Source organism: Pan troglodytes, chromosome 5 (assembly GCF_028858775.2).
Source record: "Pan troglodytes isolate AG18354 chromosome 5, NHGRI_mPanTro3-v2.0_pri, whole genome shotgun sequence".
In the NCBI taxonomy this organism is placed as follows: domain Eukaryota; kingdom Metazoa; phylum Chordata; class Mammalia; order Primates; family Hominidae; genus Pan; species Pan troglodytes.
Window position 1 is genome coordinate 136,834,453 of NC_072403.2, and position 14,840 is coordinate 136,849,292.

Here is a 14,840-nt window from a genome sequence, read left to right on the forward strand (position 1 = left end):
TGAGAACAGAACAGTCCTGCCTGGTGCCAGGCCTGTCAGTACTTGCACATGTCATCTGGGGGCCTAGGGATTGATTACACAGTCTGCCATTACTGATGTCTGTGCAATTCTCCTGGGGGCTTGAGGATGGGTCCTCCCAGCCTGCCACTACCACAAAGGCTGCCACCCACCAATGTGCAACCACCAGTAGTGCATGAGGGCCTGAGTATTGGCCTGTCACTGTTACTGTCATTGTCCATACCACACATGCCACCAAGGGGCCTATGGACATGCCCACTTGCTTGACCCACCTCTGCCACTGTTGGAACCTAAGCAAGCTGCCTGGCTGCCTGCCTGGACTTGCAAATACCAGTGACAGTGTATACACCTGGGGGCCCAAGGATGGGCCCAATTGTCCTGCCACCACCATCACCATCAGAGCTCAATAACCTACCCAACTGGTGTCTCCCATCCCAAAATAGCCTCACCATATCCTCCACTAACAATTGCAACCTAAGCCACTGAGGAAAACTCAAAAATACCACTGATGCTGATTACAGCTGAAGAAATCATACAGAAACTACACACACCCAGAATCAAAGCTAAAGTGCCCTACCCAACCAACACCATAGACACATCTATAGGAAAAAGTCTTTCCTTACAAAAGCCAATCCAAAAAATTAAGAAGTGACTGTTACATGACATGTGCACGTATCAATGCAAAGATGCAAGAAACATGAAAAGGCAAGGAAACATGACACCTCCAAAGGAACATAATAATTCTTCAGCAACACATTCCAACAAAAAAGAAATCAATTGACTGAAAAAGAATTCAAAATAATGAAATTAAAGAAGCTCGGTGAGATACAAAAGGACATAGATTTAAAAACACAAACAAATCAGAAAAAACAGTTCATGATCTGAATGAAAAACTCAACAAAGAGATATCATAGAAAAGGACCAACAGAAATCCAAAACTGAATAAGTCAATGAATGAAATAAGAAATACAATGTAGAGCTTCAAAATCCACTAAGTCAAGCAGAAAAAAGAATTTCTGAACTTGAAGACGCCTTTTGTGATAATCCCATCAGACAAAAAACAAAAAAGAATAAAAAAGAACAAAGCCTACATAACATATGAGACCAAAAAGTGACCAAATATTCAAATTTTGGGTGTTCCTGAAGGAGAAGAGATGAGTAAAGGCATCAAACAAACTCCTAGTTATGACAGATAAATTCAGCAAAGTTATAGGATACAAAACCAACATACACAGATCAGTAGCACTTCTGAACAACAATAAGGAAGTAGCTGAGAAAGAAGTCAAGAAGATAATCCTGTTTGCAATATTTAAAAATAAATAAATAAATAAAATACCTATGAATACATTTAACCAAGATGATAAAAGATCTCTAGAAAAAAATCTGTGAAACACTGATGAAAGAAACTAAAGAGGACACAAACAAATGGACAGACATCCCATGCTCATGGATAAGGAGAACAAACATCGTTAAAATGACCATATTACCTAAAGCAATCTACAAATTCAATGCAATCTCTATCAAAATACTAACGTTATTTTTCATGGAAATAGAGAAAAAAACATAAAATTCAAATGGAACAGAAAAAGAGCCCAAGTATCCAAAGCAATGCCGAGCAAAAAGAACAAAGCTGAAAGCGTCACACTACCTGACTTCAAATTATATTACAATGCCATAGCAACCAAACCAGCATGGTAGTGTTATAAACACAGACTCTAGACCAATGAAGCAGAATAGAGATCCAGAAATAAGTCTGCATATTTACAGCCAACTGATTTTTCAACAAAGGCACTAAGAATAAACACTGTGGAAAGGACACCCTCTTCAATAAATGGTGCTGAGAAAACTGGAAATCCATATACAGAATAATAAAACTAGATCCCTATCACTCACCATATACAGAATAATAATACTAGATCCCTATGACTCACCATATACAAAAATCAACTCAAAAAGGATTAAATACAAATGTAAATCCTGAAATTATAAAACTACTACAAGAAGCCATAAGGGAAATGCTGTAGGAGATTGGTCTAGGCAATAATTTTATGACTAAGACTGCAAAAACAAAGGCAACAAAGGGAAAAATAGACAAATGGGATTAGAGCAAACTAAAACACTTATGCACAGCAAAGGAAACAATCAAGAGAGCAAAGACACAAACTGCAGAATGGGAGGAAATATTTGCAAACTATTCATCCCACAAGGGACTAATATCCAGAATATACAAGGAACTCAAAAAACTCAACAGTATAATATATATAATAATTGCACTAAAAATTGGGCAAAGGACATTAATAGACATTTCTTGTCTGTATAAAAGAAAGTCTGTATAAAAACAGACAGACTCATAGACCAATGAAACAAAATAGAGAATCCAGAAATATTATTAAGTCCACATATTTATGGCCAACTAATTTCCAACAAAGGTGCCAAGAATAAACATTGGGGAAAAGACATTCTCTTCAATAAATGATGCCGAGAAAACTGGAAATCCCTATGCATAAGAATGAAACTAGACACCTATCACTCACACAGTTGATCACAAAAATCAACTCAAAAGACTTTCTTTTATATAGACTTTCTTTCTCAAAAGAAGTCATACAAATGGCTAACAAGTTTATTTAAAAAATGCCCAGCATCATCAATCACCAGAGAAATGCAAATCAAAACCACAATGAGACATCATCTTACCACAGTTAGAATGACTATTATCAAAAAGACAAAAAATAACAAAAGGTGGCCAGGATGCATAGAAGAGGGAAATTTTATACACTCTTGATGGGAACATAAATATGTATAGTCATTATAGAAAATAGTCTGGAAGTTTCTCAAAAAACTAAAAATATAACTACCATATGATCCAGCAATCTCATTACTGGGTATTTATCCAGTAGCAGGAAAGGAAATCAGTAAATCAAAGTGACATCTGCACCCCTATATTTATTATAGCACTATTCACAAGAGGTTGATATGGAATCAACCTAAGTGTCTATCAACAGATGAATGGATAAAGAAAATATGGTATGTATATTCAATAAAATACTATTTAGCCATAAAAAATGAAATTTTGTCATTTACAGCAACATGGATGGCACTAGAGATCATTATGTTAAGTGAAATAAGGCAGGCACAGAAAGACAAATATCACATGTTCTCGATATATGGGAGTTTAAAAAGTTGATCTCAGGGAAGTAGAAAGGAGAATGATAGTTCCCAGAGGCTGGAAACACAGGGGCAGATGAAGAGAAGTTGGTTATATGTATACAAACATATACTTAGATAGAAGGACTAAGTTCTAGTGTTCAATAGCACAGTAGGCTGACTATAGCTATATACTGTATATTTTAAAATAGCTAGAAGAGAATATTTGAAATGTTTCCAACACAAAGAAATGATAACTGTTCAAGGTGATGAATATCCTGTGTACCTTTATTTGATCATCACACATGGTATGCATATATCAAAATATCACATATATCCCACAAATATGTTCAAATATTATGCATTAATAAAAATGATTTTAAAAAATTGAAGGGAGCCAAAAAGAAGTCATGTTTTAATGCCAGGATAAGAAAGGCAATAATAGAAAAAACAGCATTCTAAAACTGACATAGTTTTCTGATATTGAAGTCTGGATTTTAGGGAAGGTACACAGTTCACTGCAGATTAGGACATTTTGAGGCTTTATATTGGTAGGAGCAGGATATTAGTGATAGTACTTACGTTGTATCAACAGTTGTGTACAACCTGAGATGGAGCAGATGGTTTGAGTTTTGAGAATATTAAGCTTGTGGCAGATAAATGGAATTTTTGCTAAAATATTAAATATTGGTTAATAAAATGTTTTCTACCAATCCTTCTTTAAAAAATTAATCCCATCGAAACAATCATTACTGGTGCTTCATGCACTTCAGAGAAAATTCATTGTGGAACCACCATGTTAACTTTTCAATTTAATTCACTTCCATGCTGCTGGAGTCCCATGAGCACTAGATTGAATGCCAGGGGTGGTGGGTCAAGGATTCAGGCAAGTTTGGGCCAATCTGGAGGGTGGAAATAGGGAACCACATATTATTCTATTTTCACAAAGGCCCAAAGAATTCTGTAGGGAAGAAGTCATGGCAAAATAAAGGGCTGCAGTTTTAAGCAGCAGAGATATGGGCGGCCATCATGAGTCCCAGCAGGGACTTCTAATGGGTTTGGTGTAGAGGACAGCCACTTCCAGTAAGCTGGAACCTAAGGGATAAGGAATAAAATGGTAAACACTGGAAGAACAAGTTCTCAGAATACGAGTGAAAAATGTGTGTGAGGAGGGGTTCCCAAAACTATAAGAGGACTTTGAGGGGTTTTATTCCAATAGACGCTGTGGGAATATACTTTTTGGCATCCATTATTGTTACTCTGGTCTTAGCCTGTTGTCACCTGGAAAATGCAGATTACTTTTATATCTCTGGAAAGAATAGTGGCTTGGTCATCAGATGGCACACTCAAAAGGCACACATAAGTAGGTTTCTTGTCTCTGTCTTTAAAACAATAAGCACTTAAAGTATCATTTGGAGAAAACAGCAGTTACCAGGAAATCACTTAGCTGAGATAAAAAAGAAAAGAATCCTCGAATAGCATTTAATCTTCAAAATAAGAATTTTCCATTCTTGGGTCAGACCGATAGATGACATGGCATTTAGACATCGAATTCATACCTTTGCTTGCAACTGAGCCTCAGACACACATATATGATGGAAATGTTCTTTGGCATTACACTGCTTTCTTAGTTTGCATCGCTAGTCACCTTTGTATCATTTGCATCTGATTTGGAAAATATTTTAGAACAACCCAATAACAACTTCGAGATTAAAAAATAAAATTCTACACACTTTACAGTTCCTTGCTATTACATGAATGTGTAAATTGAATTCCCTCTCAGGAGAAAAAAAACAAGGGCTGGCTTCCCAAAAATGTTTTCACTGGCTTTAGGGAACTAAAACACCAGTGTCTGGGTGAGTAAGTAATACTTCCTGTAAAATAAAGATAGATCAACACATAATTAAGTCCTGGCTCACATATAATTGTTGTTTTGGAAACAGTTTTGAGGATAAATATGGTTATGCTAATGAAACTGCCCATGATTTCCACTAATGATCCAGTTTATTAATTAGGTCAGGACATTTTTCCACCTTGTGCTATATTTTGGAATGCTGAAAAGGGTTAAAAAAAAAAAAAAACTTCTAAGAGAACACTGTAGGCGAAGAAAAAGAGACAAATCTTAAATTAGTTATCAACTCTTGTAAGGATTCCAGTTGGAGGAGTAGATCGAAAGTGCTTTTTCGATTATTTATGGGTTTCGAAGATTCTTCCTACTCCACTAGGCAGAAAAACAGAGTTGTAATATACAGCATTTAGAATTCATAATCCTTAGCATTATTTCTCTGAACTGGACATCCTAAATAGCCAGCGTTTACTAATTCCAGAGCTGAGTGTAGTTTTGTAGGAAGTTCTACTGAATGCGGAGACCAAAGGGGAGCCTGCCTGCTCTGAGGGTTTTGTTGAGGCTGAGTGTGAACTCCGGGCGAGAAAGCGCATCTCAGCTCTTAGATCACACCCACTCAGGGTGTGCGTGTGTGTGTGCGCGGGTGCCTGCGCGCGTGTGTACGTGTGGGGAGGTGTGCGCCAAAGGGGTGGGGTGAGGGGCGGCGAGGAGGGCTGTAGGTGAAGCGCGGGGAGAGGGAGGTCGCCCGCTCCGGCCTCTCCCCCAGGGGCCCTGCGACTGGCCAGCGCTCCGGCTGCACCTCCTGGTGCGCGCCGCGGCGGCGCCACAGGCCCCTCGACCCTTTGACCACCGCCCTCGGGCCGCGCGTCCGGCAGCCGGGACCGGTGATGGCGCGGGACTGACGGCCGTCTCCTCCCAGACCCCTCTGTCCCGCCTGGGGCTCGCTGGGGCTGCGGCGCCGCCCCGAGCTGCATGTGGGGCGGGCGCGCCCGAGCCCAGAGCGAGCGGCCCTCGGCGCCCCCGAGGCGGTGCCCCGCCGCGCCAGAGTACGAGGAGGAGCGGCGGGCCGGGCCAGGCTCCCCACGCGCCGCAGCCTCGGAGCACGGGCTCCCCGGAGGGGACTTGGGGCGTCCCAGCCCAGGAGGAAGGACCCGGAAGCAGAAGCGGAGCCGCGAGTCGAGCCGAGCCACTGCCCCCGCTGCCCGCCGGCGCCGGGTGGGGGTCCCGGTGGCTGGATGGGCAGCGGCGGCGCGGGCCGCGGGCGGCGATGGGCGAGGAGCAGAGCACGGTGAGCGGCGGCGGCGGGCCCCAGGAGTCGCAGACCCTCGCCAGTGGCACTGCGGGCCACCCTGAGCTCCCGAGGCCTCAGGGGGACAGCGCCCGGGCGCCCCCGCTGCGCGCCGCCTCCGCGGAGCCGAGCAGCGGTGGCTGCGGAAGCGACTGGGGCTGCGCGGACACCAGCGCCCCGGAGCCCGCGAGGAGCCTGGGGCCCCCGGGCTGGAGTAAGAGCCGAGCACCGGCGCAGCCTGCGGGACTGGCACTCACCGGGCCTCTCAATCCCCAGACCTTGCCACTGCAGTTGGAGCTGGAGGAGGAAGAGGAGGAAGCTGGGGATGGAAAAGAGGGAGGGGATGAACAGCAGGAGGCGCCCCCCGGCGAAGAGCTGGAGCCCAGGACCCGCGCGGGGGCCGCCGACGGACTGGTCCTGGACGTGCTGGGTCAGCGGCGCCCGCCCCTCGCCAAGAGACAAGTCTTCTGCTCCGTGTACTGCGTGGAGAGCGACCTGCCCGAGGCCCCCGCCTCGGAGCAGCTCTCGCCGCCCGCGTCGCCACCTGGGGCTCCGCCAGTGTTGAACCCTCCCAGCAGCCGCTCTTCCTTCCCCAGCCCCCGACTGTCCCTCCCAAAGGATTCCCTCTCCCCCGACGGCGGCAGCATCGAGCTGGAGTTCTACCTGGCGCCCGAGCCGTTCTCCATGCCCAGCCTGTTGGGAGCTCCAACCTACTCTGGCCTGGGCGGTGTAGGGGATCCCTATGCGCCCCTCATGGTGCTGATGTGCCGGGTGTGCCTGGAAGACAAGCCCATCAAGCCCCTGCCTTGCTGCAAGAAGGCCGTGTGCGAGGAGTGCCTCAAAGTCTACCTGAGCGCCCAGGTAACTTCACCCCCTTCTCTTCCCCATTTATCATTCCAAATCACTGGCGAGGAGGTCCTGCTCTCGATCTGATCTCCCTGCTCGCGCGAAGAGGTGACCGACACACTTACTGAGGATCTCTGTTAGTTTCTCACGTCTCAGTTGTTATTTAAGTGTATTTTGACCTCACTGGTTTACTTAACTGGAATTTAACCTTGCTGTGAACTTCAGGCTATGGTTGGCATGTGTAGAAGGCACAAGATACACGTTGTTGCCCTCCTCTTATTTCTTATACAGGATTGCAAGCACAAGCTTGCTCAAAGGAGGAGAGGAAGAGACTGCCTCATCGGCCTGGTATCCCAGAAACTAACAAGCAGTGGGCATAGAATAAATATTTATGGAGCTGGTGGAGAAAAGAATTGGAATAAATATTTCAGACCCATAATACATGAATTTGTAATTTTGCTTCATTTGTATATTCCAGGAAAGAGTGAATGTTTAAAAAAATGTATCCCTTGGCCTTTGCCTACTTTTCAGTTTCCTTTTTCCACAGTAAAGTTGAAGTACTTTTTTTTCACTGAGGTTTTAAGCCAGCACTCTTTAAGAGGGAAGCAAAACAGAAAGAGCAAAACAAAGCAAAGAGAGGCTAAGAGGTTTCTCAGAACAAGCACTGGTGAAACTTTCCTCCTCTGCTTTTATTTGAAAACTTGGTTTTTTTTCTTGGAAAGCTTGAGAGTGCACCAGACCAGCTTTCCTTCACTGACGGTGAATGCGTTCTTCCAGCAGTTTTCAATCTGTGATGTTTCTGCCAGTGTTTTGCACAATCCTGGATGCCCTTTGATCCTGTGTCCAATTGTCCTAGGCCTATTCATCTTTCAAAACCCTGTGTGTTCAGGTGCCAACTCTTCTGTGAAGCGTTGCCTCACCCTCCAAGTCACTGCTTATATACTTTCACAGTATCTTATATTATCTTACATGCACTGAAGTTGTTTCTTTCGTGTCTGCTTGTCTTGTTAGACTGTCTGGACAATGTCTTAGAGTCCCATATGTGGTAGCTTCATGTTGAGTCCCTTGCCCATCATAGTGTTTTTAATAACATTGGCTGGGACAAACTGAACAGGGCTCCATACCATGTGATTCCTCTATGTTTTTTGGCTAACTCATGCTTGGGTCTAGACTGAAAGTGTGTACAGTCCCTAACTAAAAATGCAAACAAAGACTTAAAACGGTATGTTACATAAACAGTAAATTGGCTAAAATAGTTGGGATTATTTAAAAGCCTCTGAGAGACTGTTGTTTCTTTCATGCTTTATCTACAGAGATTCTTAAAACAGGAGGAATGTCTGCTGCTGGTTGTGGTAGTTTCTGTATCATCATCCTCAAAACAGATTTCGCTGCCCTGCGATGGGATTCAGACATTTCCAAAATATAAGCCCGCCTCCAGGGAAGTCACTGTGAGAGCAGATGTGTACAAAAGAACAATACAAGGTAGCATGGGAGGAGATGTCAATAGAGTAACAATTCCAGATAGCACTTCCTGTTAAATGCTGGATACACATTCCAGAAATTCAAGGGAGGTAGTCATTGTGGCTTGGGGTACTTTACCTAGCAGTTTGGTTTCCTTATGGTGGGCCCTTTCCCCAAAGCAGTTTTCTTTTTCTTTATTAAACCTCATAAGTTAGTTTTAGGAAGTTTTAGTAATGGTAGTAGGGAGACAGAGGGACATAGTCAAGTGGTCATTGCAGTGTACAGTACAACCACTAAAAACTCCTCTGCAGTGACACAGTATCTGAAGCTTGTCTGCAGCATTTCTGATTGTATGTATGTGCCTGACTTTCTTCCAAAGTATTTGCTGGGACTTTCAATAAATAATAATATACATTATTGGCCGGGGGCGGTGGCTCACGCCTGTAATCCCAGCACTTTGGGAGGCTGAGGCAGGTGGATCACCTGAGATCGGGAGTTCAAGACCAGCCTGACCAACATGGTGAAACCCCGTCTCTACTAAAAATACAAAATTAGCTGGGCATGGTGGCGCATGCCTGTAATCCCAGCTACTTGGAAGGCTGAGGCAGAAGAATCACTTGAACCCAGGAGGCAGAGGTTGCAGTGAGCCAAGATCACACGATTGCACTCCACCCTGGGCAACAGAGTGAGACTCCTCTCAAAAAAAAAAAAAAGAAGAAGAATATACATTATTTAAAATAATAAACAGCAACAAAAAGATGAGTCATAGATACCGGGCATGCTTTCACCTCAGGGCTTTTGTACTTGGTTTTACCTGTTCCAGGAAGGTTCCCTCCATGGCCCTCTTATCTGCTCACTGCACTCCTTTTCAGGGCTATATTCAAATGTCATGCCCTGTGACTTTCACTGACCACCCTTTTAAAAATTGAGCCTCACCCCACGCTCTCTCTCTTTTTTCCTGCTTTTTATTTTCTCCATAGCACTAACATACTCTGTCTTACACTTAAGTAATTAAGTCAAGACAGAAGTTTTCACATTATTTGTACACGTCTGTATCTTTAGCATCTACAGCGTTGTCTGGTATATAACAGATGGGCAACTAAAACCTACTGAATTTATGAAAGGCCTGAGATTGCCCCAGAAACCAAGGCTAGGAAGTGGTGTTCTGCATTGGCACTAAATTCTATTCTGAGCTTCTTGATACTTAAGACAAAAGACAAAGGGCTTAAAGCGGACAAAAGTAACAGGTTTGCTAAGTTGGTTATTAAACTTAGAATTAAAGAGCTTAGATAAACTTTGAGCTTATACATAAAATAGCCTTTTTTTAGTTGGTTAAAAATACAGGATTGTGGTTGTAATATTTTTGATCTGTGTCAATTCTATGGTCCCTTCTACTCAAAGGTTGTGTTTCTCTGTCACTTAACCTCTCTATGCCTTAATTTCCTCATCAATGAAATGTAATTGCAGACAATCTGTAATAACCCACCAGTTCCAAAGCAAAACAAAGTCAAACTGCATGGTTATTTTGTTGCCCTTCTGAACCACATCAAAAGGGCATAGTGAGTGCTTTCTTTCTCATCTTAAAAGGTCTCTTAGGTTTGACAGAAGCAAATGTGTCAAGCCTAAACTTTCAGGGTTCTTAAGACCTTTTGAAAAAAATGATGTATTGAGATAAAGAGTTATTAGTGACCTTTTTCCACCATTTCTTTTAGTTTGTGCCACATAGTGCATTATTTAACATCATTTAAGAAAATAAAAGAGTCCCTATTAAACATTTTATGCCAACATTAAATTGCATATTAAATGTGAGTTGGACTATTGCCTGGTTAACTGAATATTTTTGTAAAAGGAGATGCGCAGTTCTTTGAAAGAAGATGTGAACTTGGAAGATAGGAATATGGATTTTTAGACAGTATGTTTTCAGCAGTGCCATGGACTAATCTGTGACAAAGGCCAATTGGTAGGTGTCATCAATATTTCAATATAGACATAGCAAATTACATGGTGACTTAAATACCTCTATGCTCTGTATAAAATTATAGTTTTGTTTTTCAAAACATAGTTCTTCTCCAGTTATTGCCATGACTGTGGCTAGGGAGCCCTTCTTAGTGGAATAACTTTACAGTGCAGTAGCTGCCATCCAGTTTCTGATTGCCATGGTGAAGAGGTGAACTGACAGATTATGAATCTTTAGCACCACAGTATATGTTGATTTAGAGCTCTAAATCCAAGGCAGAGATAGTTATATTATTCATATTATATTGCTCGTGTACATAAATCTGGAACATTCATCTCAGAAGTACATTTCCCAGTGACCTGTGTATGCATGTGTGAATATGGCTAAAGTACGTAGTCCCAGGGATGTCTGCAATATCCTGCACGTCCCTTAACCCTCCTAAGTATTGGCCTTCTCAGCTGACTTGGCCTTTACCACATTTTCCTAGGAGGAAATATTATCTGTTGCCTTCTTTGTTTCATAGAATGATACTATGTTCATTTCAGAAATCTTCCACCAATATTTTTCTTTTATGATTTGGTTTAGACAGAAAAATCTGTCATAAATATGAAATATTAATATTTAGTACTTTAGATGAAGAAAGGAAGAGAAATGAGGATGCCAAAGGGGATTGCTGAAGGTGACAGCTGTTGTGGATTCCACCACTCTGCCTAAAAGTGCTAGAGATTGGCAGATGCATATAACTTGGAATGTATACACCTGTCCAATGAGTATTAATAGATACAAGCAACACACTTCTTCTACAGATTGTGAACAAAACAGCTGCTAGATGATAAAGTCCTAAAATGACTGTCTACTGTAGTCACCCTAGAGTCAGTGACCCAGAGGTGAAAGCTTATATATCCTATTATTAAATTATGAGTCATCCAAATCTTCATGGGTAAAAGTGTAACATAACATAAATTTTTTTTTTTCTTTGAGAGAGTCTCCCTCTTGTCGCCCAGGCTGGAGTGCAATGGCTTGATCTTGGCTCACTGCAACCTTTGCCTCCCGGGTTCAAGTGATTCTCCTGCTTCAGCCTCCCGAGTAGCTGGGATTACAGGTGCATGCCATCAAGCCCAGCTAATTTTTTGTATTTTTAGTAGAGACGGGGTTTCACCATGTTGGCCAAGCTGGTCTCGAACTCCTGACCTCAGATGATCCACCCGCCTCGCACTCCCAAAGTGCTGGGGGATTACAGGCATGAGCCACCGCGCCTGGCCCCATAAATTCATTTCTTTTAAACCTTAAAGCACCCTGCATATTTTTGGAAACCATTGTGTTCAGTGTTGAGTTTGAATGCACTTGTCTTCACACAGGTGAATTTATAGAACCTGTCATGCCCGGTGTGGTTTTGGTAGTCCTGAAAATGTGAAGAATAATATGAGACTGAAATCTGTTTTGAGGTCACTCTAAAAATTTGAAAAGTGGGAATTAAGGCATATTTAAACTTATCCTTCTGTGTGCAAAATGTGTGTGTGTGTGCGCGTGCGTGTGTGTCTGGGGGTGCAGTAACATTTGCTTTCATGCCTTACTCATTCCATTATTTTCCTCCACTCTCTGCATCATTTCTCTTTAATAATTTTTCTTTTTTCTTTTCCTTGTTCTTTTACTTTTTGAAATCTGATTTTAATTGGCATTTGATTTCTCTAGAGGAATCCTCTGTCAAGTGCTAAGCCCTGGGGCCAGCAGGACTTTTTCCGAGGCATGCTGCATGGGTATTTCCTTTCCCTTCCAGCTGTCTGGAGATGAGGCTACATAGAGAAACCTTGCATTGAGTTCCACTGCCTAAAGTATCTCAAATAACATTACAAGTACTACTGACCTAAGGCATCAGCTGATACCTTTAGAGTGTGATTTTTCCCTCCTAGAGCTCAGCTTTTATACCTGAAGGCTCTTCCTTAACTCCTGATACAAAAGACATAAAAAAGAGATCATTAGAATTTAAACCCTCAGCTTTTTATTAAGGGTTTGTGATGGACAAAGTAGGCATACCTGAGCGGTAATTTCTTACAATTATTCATTTATCAGTGCACTATTTGTGCATTTAACAAACATTTATTGGGGTACCTGTATGATAAGCACCATGAGATACTCTATAAATGTATTAAATGTCCTAAACGAACCGTCTTATAGCCTTGTTGGCAGTATTTTCCCCAGCTTTATCTGATGGCATAAATAAGCTTTTTTTTAAAAAAAGTTACTAGACAGCTATGGATCTGCTTTCTCTCTGGGAGATTTTTATTAAGCCAGTTCGGGGACACCAGCTAACTTTTTATTAATCTCATTTACTATTCCTTCTGTTATGTTTAATCCAAAGTTATAAATCTATTACTTATTTCTTAATATAAATATTTCTCAGCTATGTTTGATTGCTGGAAATATATTAGTAAATATAAAGATATACATATTTTGTTCATTTCAAAATATTTTCTGCCTTTATATAAAGAAAACACAATTTTGCTCAGTTTGTTTTGGATCATTCATGACATACTTAAAAATGTTTATTTTTTTCAAATTCAGTTTGTCAGAAGGGTTTTACATTATAAGCAAAATGAACCTTCCCAAATTGAATTTTTGCTTTAAAAATTCAATGTGTATGGGAGAATGACTTCTAGTTTCTATCGTTCTCTATCAACTTTATCACTACTATTTGCCCCACCAATTTTGGGATAACTGCACTTGAATTTGCAAGTTTTTACAAATAGTAAGAAAAACCATTTATTGGACATCTATCTTGTAAACATTCTTACATGTATTTTTATTTAATTCTAATTTACTTATGTATTAAATACTTATTACATACAAGGCACTGTTTTAGGCTCTGGGGATACAAGAGACTAAAACAGTTAAAGCTCCTGACTTCATGGAATTATATGCTAGGCTGTGGAAATGGAAAATGAGATAAGTAAATTATTTAGCTTATTAGGAGATAATAAGGGCAATGGAGAAGGAGAAATAAGGGAAGAGTGATACTGGGGAGGGATTTTCCTTGATAAATCTATAGTTTTGGGGGGGTTGTCATGGAGGATATGTTTTACGAAGGGATTTTTGAGAAGAGATCTTCATGATGCCAATGAAGGAACAAACCATGAGGATATCTAATAGAATAATAAGGTGTAAATTTCCAAAGGTAGAAGCATACGTGCGAGTTTCCAGGAATCGCAAGGAGATCTGTGAGGCTGAAGCATAGAGAATGAAGTGGGTAGTGCTAAAAAGAAGACAGCAGGAGGAGTGGGGAAAGCTGGTCGGGCAGGGATTAAGCCCATCAGGTATCTTCATTTCCCTAAAGTAAAATGTTGTAAGAAGATACTGAGCAACAGACTAACCAGATATGCCTTTCCCTTTAAAAGAGATTACTCCATCTCTTTGTGGAAAATATACTGTAGGAGTCAAGAGTGGAAGTAAAAAGATCAGTTAGAAGACTATGGAATAAATCAAAGGAGAGACAATACAGTTCAGACTAGAGTGATACAGGCGAACGCAGTTTGAACTGGTTGAATTTGGAATATATTGTGAAGTTAGAACTGACAGAATGCCAATGATTGCACATGGGATGAGAGAAAAAGAGTCAAGCATGAGTCAGGTTCTGAGCTCAAGCAATTAGAAAACTGGGGTTGCCGTTTAATAAGATGAGGAATAGTGTAGGAGGACTAGGTTTAGGGAGAATGAGAAATTTGATGTGCCTTTTAGACATTCATGAAGGGATGTTGAGTAGGCAGTTGGCGTCTGGCATTCAGAAGAGAGATCTGAGCAGAAGATATAAATTTGAACGTGGATGGCATATAGATGGTATTTAAAGCTATTAGACTGGATGAGGTCACCTGTAGAGGGAGTGTCAGTAGCTAGAGAAAAAGGATTGGAGACTGAGTCCGAGCATACCAATGTTCACAAATATGGAGTCTGGGACATCAGAAAGAAGAAGCAAAGAGTCTAAAAGGGAGTGGGCTAATTAGGCAAGAAGAGTACTGAGAGTACTTACCCAGAAGCCAAAGACAGTGTTTTAAAAGGGATAATCACATGCGTCTAATGCTTCTGATAGTTCCAGCAGGATGAGGTTTGAAATTGACCATCAGATTTCCCAACAAGGAGTTTATTGGTAACTGTGAGCAGTGCTGTTTTCATTGGCAGCCATGGGATGGTTTTCAGGTTAGAGTGGGTTCAAAAGAACAGGAACAATTCTGTTTTTGTACTGCAGGTAGTAGAATGTTATATGAGGGAACTCGAGGTTAGAGAGATTA

At 41.5% G+C, this 14,840-nt stretch overlaps 1 protein-coding gene and 1 long non-coding RNA gene across 9 annotated transcripts in view; one reads left to right on the forward strand and one right to left on the reverse strand.

The window, feature by feature from the left end:
- LOC104006968 (uncharacterized) overlaps nucleotides 1-7,040 on the reverse strand; it is a 314,849-nt gene extending 307,809 nt beyond the window's left edge. For 5 of the 6 annotated variants that reach the window (XR_010158177.1, XR_010158178.1, XR_010158176.1 and 2 more), the window contains exon 1: nucleotides 6,554-6,641. This is a non-coding gene — a long non-coding RNA (uncharacterized LOC104006968). Of the gene's footprint in view, nucleotides 1-6,553; nucleotides 6,642-6,959 lie in introns of those variants that run through there. The other variant, XR_010158180.1, reaches the window with a different exon arrangement.
- Nucleotides 5,390-14,840, forward strand: part of RNF217 (ring finger protein 217) — a 129,568-nt gene continuing 120,117 nt past the window's right edge. The window contains exons 1-2 of one of the 3 annotated variants that reach the window (XM_054686919.2): nucleotides 5,390-7,157; nucleotides 7,434-8,449. In XM_054686919.2, coding sequence (XP_054542894.1) covers nucleotides 6,276-7,157; nucleotides 7,434-8,120 — 1,569 coding nt within the window. In that variant the 5' untranslated portion in view covers nucleotides 5,390-6,275 and the 3' untranslated portion in view covers nucleotides 8,121-8,449. Of the gene's footprint in view, nucleotides 7,158-7,433; nucleotides 8,450-14,840 lie in introns of those variants that run through there. The other 2 variants (XM_054686920.2, XM_518723.8) reach the window with 2 other exon arrangements.